Genomic DNA, 12,829 nt, shown 5'->3' with positions numbered 1-12,829 from the left:
CACATGTAAGCCCAGACCGGATAAGGACTGTAGTTTCCGTCCCTCAAGGACATTAGTGAACCAGATGGACTTTTGTGATAATGGATTCATGGTCATCATTAGACTCTTAATTCCAGATTTTTAATTGAATTCAAATTCCACCATCCGCTGTGGTGGGATTTGAACCTGGGTCCCCAGAACATAACCTGGGTCTCTGGATTAACAGTCCAGCGATAATACCACGAGGCCTATCGCCAGATCCCCAGTGCCCAGAGTAGCCCTGTACCTGGGCAGAGAGGTTAAGGTAGGTTGCTCTCCACAATGGCCAAGTCCAGAACTGCAGGCCAGGTCAGGCTCCCTGGCTCAGTCCCTCCCTTCCCCAGTTCACCTGCTGTGCTTGCAATTTGCTCATTGCAACGCGAGAGTCTCTGGCAAAGCCAGGCAATCTGCAGCCATCCCTAGCTGCCCCTCTGAGAATCTGGTGGCCTTCTCAAACCCCTGCCGTCCATAGAATCCTACGGTGCAGGAAGGCAAGCAGCTCTGGGACAAGGAAGGTGTGAGGGGCTTTGCAGGGGGTGGTGCTCCCCTCATTCTGCTGCCCTGGTCTTTCTAGAGGGTAGGGATCATGAGTTTGGAAGGTGTTGTCTAAGTATCTTTGGTCAGTTGCTGCAGTGCAGCTTGCAGATGGACACTTGTGTGGATGCGGTGCCAATCAAGTGAGGACTGCTTTGTCCTGGATGGTGTTGAGCTTCTTGAGTGTTGTTGGAGCTGCCCCCATCCAGGGCAAGTGGGGAGTATTCCCTCACACTCCTGACTTGTGCCTGGTAGATGGTGGACAGGCTTTCAGGGGTCAGGAGGTGAGTTACTCACCCCAATATTCCCAGCTTCTGGTTTGCCATGGTATGTATATGGCTAGTCTCGCTCAGTCTCAGGAGAATACTAACACCCAGAACCAGGGGACACAGCCTAAAGATACAGGGTAGGGCAGGGGTGAGGAGAAATGTCTTCACCAAGAGAGTGGGGGACCCTGTGGAATTCTCTGTCACAGAAAGCAGTTGAGGCCAAAACATTGAATGTTTTCAAGATGGAGTTGGGTGTAATTCTTAGGGCTAAAGGGGTTGAAGGATATGGGGGAGCAAGTGGGAGCAGGGGACTGAGTTGGATGGTCAGCCATGATCCTATTGAATTGGGGAGCAGGCTTGAAGGGCTGAATGGCCTACTCCTGCTCCTTTTCTCTATTTTTCTTGTTTCCCAGATTGTTGATTACTCAATCAGATTGAGCTGTTTCTCGAGGGACAAAATTGCTGTTTAAAAAAAAGTCAGCCCAAAATTTCTTGCACAATTGCTATCTTGTCATCTCTGCTGCAGAGAGACTTCCTACAGACATGCTGATGGAGGGAGGGGATTAGGGCTCTGCAGTGATGCCCCTGCAGCCAAATAGCTTATCAACTCATGCCTCTGACTGTAAGAAGAATTGTTGGCCTGTGGGAAGTGAAAATGGAGATCAGTTTTCAGGAAAGTCAGGAGAGAATGTGAGGATGGAAGGCAACCACCATGGGAAGGTCAGGAGAGAACACGATGGAAGGCGGCCATCATGGGAAGGTCAGTAGAAAACACAATGGAAGGCGGCCATCATGGGAAGGTCAGTAGAGAACATGATGGAAGGCGGCCATCATGGGAAGGTCAGTAGAAAACACAATGGAAGGGGGTCATCATGGGAAGGCCAGTAGAGAACGTGATAGAAGGTGGCCATCTTGGGAGGGTCAGTTAAAAACATGATGGAAGGATGCCATCATGGGAAGGTCAGTAGAGAACGTGATAGAAGGTGGCCATCTTGGGAGGGTCAGTTAAAAACATGATGGAAGGATGCCATCATGGGAAGGTCAGTAGAGAACGTGATAGAAGGTGGCCATCTTGGTAGGGTCAGTTAAAAACATGATGGAAGGATGCCATCATGGGAAGGTCAGTAGAGAATGTGGTGGAAGGCGGCCATCTTGAGAAGATCAGGACAGTGACCCACCTGAGGAAGGGGCTCAGCTGACGCCAGCAGCACATTTTCCGGTTTGAGATCACAATGCACAATGTTCTTGAAGTGTAGATGCCGGAGTGCAACAAGGATCTACGGAAACAGAGAAAGATAACTAAATAAACAGCGCCATCTCGTCATTTGTGCCCTTGGGCTTTTGTCAGCAAAATCCTAGTCTCAGAGGCTTATCACTGATCTCTGTCCGACTGTAGCCAAGACAGTCAGATTTAACACATCACACACCTGCATTCCAACATCCGGGTTTATTCAGAAATACTAAAGGATGGTGGAGGGTTGGGGGGGAAAAAACGTTCTTTCAAATAGGGCACAGCCACCCTTTTCTCATTGCTGTCCCATTCACATGTAAATGGACGCATGGACTGGCCTCAACTGAAAAGCCACATTCAGCAGAAACACAAAATGGTGAGGAAAAACTAAATCCCATTTTGGATGCTTCAGGATTTGGTTTTCCCAAACAGTGCTGGGTTTGGCGCTGCTTCGAAACTCCCCCATGGCCCCATCCCAGCCCTCCCTGTTGCAGTGACAGAAGGCAATAACGGCCAAGTGGCATTCCCGTCAAGCAGTTACTGCAGAGACCCAGGCCAGTGTTCTGGGGATAATACAGTGTGGACCTGGAGGAACACAGCAGGCCAGGCAGCATCAGAGGAGCAGGAAAGGTGACATTTCAGGTCAGGACCCTTCTTCAGGAATGGGCAAGGGGAAGGGAGCTGTGAAGTAAAAAGAGAGAGAGGAGGGATGGGGCTGGGGAAGGTGATAGGTGATTGGTCATTGAGGCGGGAGGAGCGGATAGGTGGGAGAGAAGGTGGACAGGTTGTGTCAGGTCGAGGAAGAGGGGATGAGAGGGAGGGTCATGGGATGAGTCTGGGGGTGGGGAGATTTTGAAACTGGTCAAAAGGTGACCAAACAGGTAGATGAGAGTAAACCGGTTGATGTGGTGTATATGGATTTCAGCAAGGCGTTCGATAAGGTTCCCCACAATAGGCTATTGTACAAAATGCAGAGGAATGGGATTGTGGGAGATATAGCAGTTTGGATTGGAAATTGGCTTGCTGAAAGAAGACAGAGGGTGATAGTTGATGGGAAATGTTCATCCTGGAGACCAGTTACTAGTGGTGTACCGCAAGGGTCGGTGTTGGGTCCACTGCTGTTTGTCATTTTTATAAATGACCTGGATGAGGGCGTAGAAGGATGGGTTAGTAAATTTGCAGACGACACCAAGGTTGGTGGAGTTGTGTATAGTGATGAAGGATGCTGTAGGTTGCAGAGAGACATAGATGAGCTGCAGAGCTGGCTGAGAGGTGGCAAATGGAGTTTAATGCAGACAAGTGTGAGGTGATGCACTTTGGTAGGAGTAACCGGAAGGCAAAGTACTGGGCTAATGGTAAGATTTTTGGTAGTGTAGATGAGCAGAGAGATCTCGGTGTCCATGTACACAGATCATTGAAAGTTGCCACCCAGGTTGACAGGGCTGTTAAGAAGGCATACAGGGTTTTAGCTTTTATTTTAAGAGGGATCGAGTTCCGGAACCAAGAGGTTATGGTGAAGCTGTACAAAACTCTGGTGCGGCCGCACTTGGAGTATTGCGTACAGTTCTGGTCACCGCATTATAAGAGGGATGTGGAAGCTTTGGAAAGGGTGCAGAGGAGATTTACTAGGATGTTGCCTGGTATGGAGGGAAGGTCTTACGAGGAAAGGCTGAGGGACTTGAGGCTGTTTTCATTCGAGAGAAGAAGGTTGAGAGGTGACTTAATTGAAACATATAAAATAATCAGAGGGTTAGAGAGGGTGGATAGGGAGAGCCTTTTTCCTAGGATGGTGACGGCGAGCACGAGGGGGCATAGCTTTAAATTGAGGGGTGAAAGATATAGGACAGATGTCAGAGGTAGTTTCTTTACTCAAAGAGTAGTAAGGGAATGGAACGCTTTGCCTGCAATGGTAGTAGATTCGCCAACTTTAGGTACATTTAAGTCGTCATTGGACAAGCATATGGACGTACATGGAATAGTGTAGGTTAGATGGGCTTGAGATCGGTATGACAGGTCGGCACAACATCGAGGGCCGAAGGGCCTGTACTGTGCTGTAATGTTCTATGTTAATTCCATGTTTAGGCCATTGGGCTATTGGCTCCCAAGGCAGAATATCAGGTGCTGCTCTTCCAGTTTCCGGGTGGCGTCATTGTGACAGTGGAGGCGGCCCAGGATGGACATGTCATCCAGGGAGTGGGAGGGGGGAGTTAAAATGGTTCGTGACCAGAAGGTGTTGTCGTTTATTGCAACAGAGCGCAGGTGCTCCACAAAGCGGTCTCCGAGTCTCCACTTGGTCTCACAAATCTAGAAAAGGCCACTTTAGGAACAGCGGATGCAGTAGACCACCTTGGTGGGTGTGCAGGTGAACCTCTGTCCGATGTGGAAGGTTACCTTGGATCCTTTGAATGGGGGTGAGGGGAGAGGTGTAGGGGCAGGTGTAGCACTTCCTGCGGTTGCAGGGAAAGGTGCCGGGGATGGTAGGACTAGTGGGGTGTATGGAGCGGATGAGGGAATCGCAGACAGCGCCGTCCCTATGAAAGGCAGACAGGGGTGGGGAGGGAAATATATCTTTGGTTGTGGGCTCAGATTGCAGGTGGCGAACGGTTGGATACGGAGGTTGGTGGGTGATACATGAGGACCAGGGGAATCGGTTCTTGTTTTTGTTGCGGGGAGGGGATGTGAGGGCAGAGGTGTATGAAATACGGTCACCAGAGGGAGCAAGTCATGGAGCTTGTAATAAGGGGACATCTGGGATGTTCGGGACTGGAATGCCCCATCTTGGGAGCGGATGTGGCGGAGGAATTGGGAATAGGGGATCCCATTCTTGTAGGAGGCTGGGAGAGGAGAGGTGTAGACTTCTGTTAGGCCACAAACTTGGGACTGTTTTTGCTGGAATGTTTGAGGCTGATGGGTCACCTGATAGAAGTATGTAAAATTATGACAGGCATGGATAGGGTGGATTTCTCATGGTGGAAATGTCAAACGCTAAGGACCACAGGTTTATGGTGGGGGTGTGGCAGTGGGGGGGTGGCGTTTAAAGGAGATGTACGAGGCAAATTTTTCTTTACGCTGAAGGCGATAAATGCCTGGAACGTGCTGCCAGAGGAGACAGTCAAAGCAGCTACAATAGCAACGTTTAAGGGGCATTTAGAGAGCGCAGGGAATAGAGGGATATGGATCATGCAGAGCCAGATGGGATTAGTTTAGAATGGCATTATGGCTGGCACAAACATAGCACACCAAAGGGCCATTCTCATGCTGTACTGTTCTACATTCCAACTTGCCTCTCTTTCAGAGATGTGTTTTTGTTTGCAGCTTCACTGATGGTGCAGGTGTTTCCAGTTTCCTGGTTTCGTTCTAGAACTCCCTTCCTAAATCAATCAATCAGTCCCTCTCGCCCTCTCGCTCTTGTTGCTCAGATCTTCCGTAAACTTTGTGTTGATGACTACTGTGGAGCCTAAGCACGGGCACAGACCAGCTGGGCCAAATGTTCCGAGCACCTACCACCTTCAGATTAAAACAAAACCTTGCCTTGTACATCTCCTTTAAACTTTCCCTCTCTCTCACCTTAAACCTGTGCCCCTTAATATTTGACATTTCCACCGCAGGAAAACTCTCTGACTATCCATGAGTCTCATAATTTTCACAGAATCCCTACAGTGTTGGAACAGGCCCTTCGGCCCAACAAGTCCATGATAGCCCTCGGAGCATCCCGCCCAGACCCATACCCCTGTAACCCACCTAATCTAGACATTCCTGAACACTACCGGGTAATTTACTACAGCCAATCCGCCCTAATCTGCACATCTCTGGACTGTGGGAGCAAACTGGAGCACCCGGAGGAATCTTACACAGATTCAGGGAGAACGTGCGAACTCCACACAGACAGTTGCCCGAGGGTGGAATCAGGCCGGTCCCGTGAGGCTGCAGTGCTAACCGCTGAGCCACTGTGCTGCCCTGCACTTCTATCAGGTCATCCCTCTGCCTCTGATGTTTGAGCAGAAACAATCCAAGTTTTCCCCTTCTCTCTGCGTGAATGCTCAAGCAACGCCACCAAAATCCAAAGTTGTTGTAAATTAAATCAAACGGATGCAATAAAACCAAATGCCTCCTGGGGGTGATGCACAGCCGCAGGGCTCAGCAGCACCACCTGCTGAGATAAAGCAATACTGCAGCAAAATTTAATTTGAGGGCCTAATGGGTCCTTTTTAGAACAAGTGCAAATGCTTGAAAGGCTCGAACAGGAGAAAAGAAAGGTACAGGAACAGAGGAGACATGACTGAGAAGAGTGTAATTATGAGGGGCAGTGAAAAAACATTTAACCCTGACTGGGGTTCGGGGCACGAGGTTTACAGGAGATGTGTGGAAATAAAACTTCTGGAAACCCTCACAACTTTTAAGAAATGTTTAGGTGTGCACTTGTGGTGTCAAGATTATGGGCCAAGGGCTGGAAAGTAGGAATCAAAAAGTTTAGGTGGTTATTTTTGACTAGAGCAGGCTCGATGGGCTGAAGGCCATTTTCTGTGCGGTAGAACTCTCTGACTCAAAAAAAATAGAATCCCTACATTGTGGACAGAGGCTATTCGGCCCATCAAGTACACACCAACCCTGTGAAGAGCATCCTGCCCCTGCTAACCCTGCATTTCCCCATGGCTAGTCCACCTAATCTGCAGACCCCTGGGCACAATGGGGTAACTCAGCACAGCCAATCCACCCCTAACTTGCACATCTTTGGACTGGGGAAGGAAACCCACACAGACACAGGGAGAATGTGCAAACTCCACACAGACAGTCGCCCGAGGCTGGAATCGAACCCAGGTCCCCTGGCGCTGTGAGGCTGCAGTGCTAACCACTGAGCCACCGTGCCGCCCCCAGTCCAAGTAAATGGAATTAGTGCCATTTGGCGATTGTTAGTTGGAATAGGAATGGTGGACTGAATGGCCAGTTTTCACACTGCGTGACTCCACGACCTGAAACATCCCAGCAGATACGGGAGCCAGCTGGTTACCTGTGTGATCATGAACCTGGTGATGCGTTCCGGCAGCCGGCCCCTCTCGCTGGACAGGATCATTTCCAACATGTCACTGTGGAGCTTCTCCATGACGACGAAAACCTTCTCGGGGGTCTCGAACATGCATTCCAGGTTGACCACTCCGGGGTGAGACAGGCCCTGTGGACAGAGGCAGGTGGAATGAGGGAGGAGGAGACCGGCGATCGGGGCCGGGGGGGGAAAGGGGGCTGTTTGCCAACTTGTGGCAAAGATAGCACTCGACGGGGCAATGCAGGAATGGCCAATCACCAGCGCCAGCAACTTTGGGGGGGGGGTCCATGGTGAGGGTGGAGTTAAACTCTGGGAGTCAACCCTCTGTAATCGAGCGCTGGACTTGAGCAGCAGAAACAGGCACTGCCAGTTCAGGGATAATGGGAACTGCAGATGCTGGAGATTCCAAGATAATAAAATGTGAGGCTGGATGAACACAGCAGGCCAAGCAGCATCTCAGGAGCACAAAAGCTGACGTTTCGGGCCTAGACCCTTCATCAGAGAGGGGGATGGGGGGAGGGAACTGGAATAAATAGGGAGAGAGGGGGAGGCGGACCGAAGATGGAGAGTAAAGAAGATAGGTGGAGAAGGTGTGGGTGGGGAGGTAGGGAGGGGATAGGTCAGTCCAGGGAAGACGGACAGGTCAAGGAGGTGGGATGAGGTTAGTAGGTAGCTGGGGGTGCGGCTTGGGGTGGGAGGAAGGGATGGGTGAGAGGAAGAACCGGTTAGGGAGGCAGAGACAGGTTGGACTGGTTTTGGGATGCAGTGGGTGGGGGGGAAGAGCTGGGCTGGTTGTGTGGTGCAGTGGGGGGAGGGGATGAACTGGGCTGGTTTAGGGATGCAGTGGGGGAAGGGGAGATTTTGAAACTGGTGAAGTCCACATTGATACCATATGGCTGCAGGGTTCCCAGGCGGAATATGAGTTGCTGTTCCTGCAACCTTCGGGTGGCATCATTGTGGCAGTGCAGGAGGCCCATGATGGACATGTCATCAAGAGAATGGGAGGGGGAGTGGAAATGGTTTGCGACTGGGAGGTGCAGTTGTTTGTTGCGAACTGAGCGGAGGTGTTCTGCAAAGCGGTCCCCAAGCCTCCGCTTGGTTTCCCCAATGTAGAGAAAGCCGCACCGGGTACAGTGGATGCAGTATACCACATTGGCAGATGTGCAGGTGAACCTCTGCTTAATGTGGAATGTCATCTTGGGGCCTGGGATGGGGGTGAGGGAGGAGGTGTGGGGACAAGTGTAGCATTTCCTGCGGTTGCAGGGGAAGGTGCCGGGTGTGGTGGGGTTGGAGGGCAGTGTGGAGCGAACAAGGGAGTCACGGAGAGAGTGGTCTCTCCGGAAAGCAGACAGGGGTGGGGATGGAAAAATGTCTTGGGTGGTGGGGTCGGATTGTAAATGGCGGAAGTGTCGGAGGATAATGCGTTGTATCCGGAGGTTGGTGGGGTGGTGTGTGAGAACGAGGGGGATCCTCTTGGGGCGGTTGTGGCGGGGGCGGGGTGTGAGGGATGTGTCGCGGGAAATGCGGGAGACGCGGTCAAGGGCGTTCTCAATCACCGTGGGGGGGAAGTTGCGGTCCTTAAAGAACCCTGCCAGTTCAGGGTTTGGGGGGGGGGGGGGGGGGGAAACAATCCACGGTATAGGTGACTCCCTCCTGGCCCAACCCCAGCCCTGAGCTCACCTGTAGGATGGCCACCTCGTTACGTAGTTGGCTCTCCTGTTTGGTTGGGAACCGTAACTTGTCGATGACTTTGATAGCCACATCTCGCCCGGTCTCTCTGTGCTTGCCTGGAAACAAAACAGCAGGGGAGACAGTCCATGAACCACAGTGGGAAGAGGCCAGTCAGCCCACTGCACCCATGCTGGCTCTTTGAAACAGAGCCAAGCCGAGTGACACCGATTCTACGTTTTCCTGTCCAAATATTCATCCAAAGCCTTTCGAAAGCTCATTATAATCTGCTTCCACCACCCGGGAACAGGGCAGGATGAAAACAAACAGTCCCAGAATGCAATGTTTCTGTCAACAAGTATTCTGTGGCACGCCAGAGGAAGTGGTGGAGGCTGGTACAATTATAACATTTTAAAAGACAGGCCTGTGGATAAGGAAAGGTTGAGAGGCACATGGGCCAAACGCAGAACAAAGGGCTTCAGTTCAGTCTCAGAAACCTGGCCGGTAGGGTTGCGTTAGGCCGAAGGGTCTGTTTCAATGCTGTATGACGCTATAAGCCTAGTGCCCTACACGTGCATGCACGCACACACGCGCACACACACAAGCCCCCAAAGCGACAGGTTCTGTTAACAAGTTGGTCCAATTTCTTCATTTTCTACCTTTGCAAGCCATCAGCAATCTGCATGAGGAGCTCTGGGGTACCAAAGGCTAGAGTTGACATCTCACCTTCCCACCTCCCACCCCGTTAGCAAACGTACACGTATGGGATCCGACTCGGAATGTGATTTGACAACTGTCCATGAGATGCGGCATCGATGGCAAGGAGGGTATTTGTAGCCCATCACTAAGAGTTGGCGCATTGCCATGCGTCAGGAGTCATGTGTAGGCCAGGCTGGGTAAGGATGGCAGATTTAAAAAGGGCACGAGAACACCAGATGGGGCATTCACTCGGATGGTGGATTACCAGTGCAGTGACAATGCCATGGCGCTACTGCCTCACTCAGTTGAGCAGGGGAAGGTAGCCAAGAGATGTTGTTTGCTTCGTCCTGTGCCAGTAGGTGAGTAGGCAACAGGACCGGAGATTGTGTCACATGAATGCCAGCCCGCAAGCGCTGTCTAAACAGATAATCTCACCTCCATAAACAATACCAAACTGTCCGGATCCAAGCACCTCATCTGCAAAGATCTGGTACACGGTCGCTATATCCTAAGGAGAGGAAACGAGAGTGAGAGGGGCGCCATTCTGAATGTCAATACGTCCGAGAGATTGTCTACAAAAATCTCACTGCAGGAGAAAAAGCACCTTACACTACTCCAATCCAATTACAGCACGGGGTTAGATACTGAGTAATGCTCCCTCTACACTGTCCCCAAACACTCCCAGGACAAGGGCATCACAGCTTTAGATACACAGTAAAGCTCCCTCTACACTGTCCCCAAACACTCCCAGGACAAGGGCATCACAGGTTTAGATACACAGTAAAGCTCCCTCTACACTGTCCCCCATCAAACACTCCCAGGACAGGGACAGCACGGGGTTAGATATGGAATAAAGCTCCATCTACACTGTCCCCATCGAACACTCCCAGGACAGACACAGCACAAGGTTAGATACGGAATAAAGCTCCCTCTACACTGTCCCCATCAAACACTCCCAGGACAGACACAGCACGAGGTTAGATACGGAATAAAGCTCCCTCTACACTGTCCCCCATCAAACACTCCCAGGACAGGGACAGCATGAGGTTAGATACGGAATAAAGCTCCATCTACACTGTCCCCATCAAACACTCCCAGGACAGACACAGCACAGGGTTAGATACGGAATAAAGCTCCCTCTATTCTTTTAAACTGAAAAGAGAGTGAAGCACCTTTGACTGTCCCTATTAAACAGTGCTAGGACAGGTACCATACGGAGTTAGATCCAGAGTAAAGCCCCCTCTACAGTGACCCATTTTTCTACATTAAACTGGATCTCCTGTGACCGAGGCACTGCCACCCCTCTGCCAGTGGTGCCCACCTCCTCGTGAGATAGATGAGCGCTGACGATACTCACCACATTCTCCAGGCTTTGACTGTTGGGTACAGAAAAATTGACTGACGCCTGTCCTGCAAAATGAAACAGCAAAAGATAAAAGATCAGTAACACAGTCATTGAAACTGGCCATGGGAACACTGCGGCCGGCCTGCACTCTCACGGGCACAGCCTCACTATCTGGGGGCAGTGGGGGAGTTGGGGGGGGCGGAATAGGTGATGAGAGTTATTTTCGGACCATCACAGCCCTCCCACGCTTGAGGGTAAATGAGCACCTTGTCTCTGAGCCACCGACGTGGCAGCAGACAGTGTATAGGTCTTGATGAGGGTGGGGGGATTGTGATTCCCTCTGGGGTCGAATAGTCCACTAGTAGCTCTCTATCCATCCACCAGGAATGGCCACTTCTGTGATCTACTGGGAGGCAGCAGATAACCCTTTGTCTCTCTGCAGAGTCGGGACTATGCTATGGGGAGATGGGCCGGCTGTACTGAGCCAAGGCACTGGGAGCCGCATGGACATTTGTCAAAACCTGGGGTCCTGCTGTCCTGGGTAAGCATGGAGCTGGTGCTAATACGTATCGATTTTGTAACTTCTGCTTTAATTTTAAAGATCACTGATTTTTCTTCGACCCATTGGGGCGAAGGGTTTAGGCGTTCGTCCATTTTTAGACTAAACAAATAAAGTCATGCTGTGTTATTTCTAAAGTATCTCACTTAACTGTGAGCCTGGAGCACTGGAGGTTGAGGGGTGACCTTGTAGAGGTTTATAAAATCATGAAGAGCGTAGATAAGGTGAATATCAAAAAGGTCTTTCCCACCCTGGGTGAGGTGGGGGGCTGGTGGGTCAAAACTACAGGGCAGAGAGCAAGCTGAGAGGAGGAAGATTTAAAAAGGGACCAGATGGGCAACATCTTCGGACAGGGACAGTAGGAACTGCCGAAGCTGGAGTCTGAGATAACACAGTGTGGAGCTGGATGAACGCAGCGGGCCGGGCAGCATCAGAGGAGCAGGAAAGCTGGACCCATTTCTGCAAAAGGGTCTAGACCCAAAACGTCAGCTTTCCTGTTCCTCTGGCGCTGCTTGGCTTGCTGTGTTCCTCCAGCTGTACACCTGGTTAGCTCTTCTTCACACAGAGGGTGGTTTGTGTGTGGAATGAACTGCCAGAGGAAGTGGTGGGAAGAGGTATATAGTTCGAACATTTGGACGGGTACGTGAATGGAAAAGGTTTAGAGCGATATGGATCAAATGCAGACAAGTGGGGCTAGTTCTGTGTTGGGGAATCTGGTCAGCGTGGAGGGGCTGTGTTTCCCTGCTGTACGGCTTTCTGAGTAGGCAGGCTGAATGGCCCACTCCTGCTCCCGGTTCTTATAACAGGCTCAGTGCCGTCACCCAGAGGGCACACAAATGGAATATCTGACAAAAGTCAAGAGAATCAAAAACAATGACTGCAAATATCTGCTTGCAAACACCTCCCCCCACCCTCAGCCCCACCTCCTTTCGCATGGGGAGGTAGTGAGGAGGGGGAGGGGAGAGGAGAGGAGAGATACGATATAGGAGGGGACAGGAGGGGGGGACGAGAGGAGAGACACGGGCGGGGGGGAGAGGAGAGACACGGGCGGGGGGGAAGGAGAGTAACAGGCGGGGGGGGCATGGGCAGATATGTGCGAGGGACAATGGAGAGAGATATGGGTGGAGGAGGGAGGGGGGTACGGGCTAGGTGCTCTCTATTTTGAGCTTCCAACCAACTCAAATCAAAATGGGGAGAAGCGAGGAGAATATTTCCTTTTAAATCGGGAAACTCCAAAAAAAAACAAAGGGACAGGGAGAGTGGAGCAAGTTAGTGACCCCCATGGGTCACTCTGCCCTCGCAGATTCAAGCTCACTGGCAGGAGAGTGGGTGAGAAATAGTACAGTGGGCCAAATGGCCTCCTCTAATGCCCCTAATGCTGTGCTGTGCCGACAGTGACCCCTAGAAAGAGGTAGCCAGGAAAGCAGAGGGAGAGTGGCAGGACTTGGTGGCGAACAGGGAGCGG

At 51.3% G+C, this 12,829-nt stretch overlaps 1 protein-coding gene across 2 annotated transcripts in view; it reads right to left on the bottom strand.

The window, feature by feature from the left end:
- prkd2 (protein kinase D2) overlaps nucleotides 1-12,829 on the bottom strand; it is a 168,851-nt gene that overhangs the window by 19,990 nt on the left and 136,032 nt on the right. For both annotated transcript variants that reach the window (XM_048522410.2, XM_048522411.2), the window contains exons 11-15: nucleotides 10,818-10,870; nucleotides 9,896-9,968; nucleotides 8,774-8,880; nucleotides 7,061-7,222; nucleotides 2,000-2,098 (exon numbers count right to left, since the gene is read on the bottom strand). In XM_048522410.2, coding sequence (XP_048378367.1) covers nucleotides 2,000-2,098; nucleotides 7,061-7,222; nucleotides 8,774-8,880; nucleotides 9,896-9,968; nucleotides 10,818-10,870 — 494 coding nt within the window. The remainder of the gene's footprint in view (nucleotides 1-1,999; nucleotides 2,099-7,060; nucleotides 7,223-8,773; nucleotides 8,881-9,895; nucleotides 9,969-10,817; nucleotides 10,871-12,829) is intronic.

Source organism: Stegostoma tigrinum, chromosome 39, assembly GCF_030684315.1.
Source record: "Stegostoma tigrinum isolate sSteTig4 chromosome 39, sSteTig4.hap1, whole genome shotgun sequence".
Lineage (NCBI taxonomy): Eukaryota > Metazoa > Chordata > Chondrichthyes > Orectolobiformes > Stegostomatidae > Stegostoma > Stegostoma tigrinum.
Note: the sequence above shows the minus strand (reverse complement) of the source record. Positions and strands in the feature narration are given on the sequence as shown.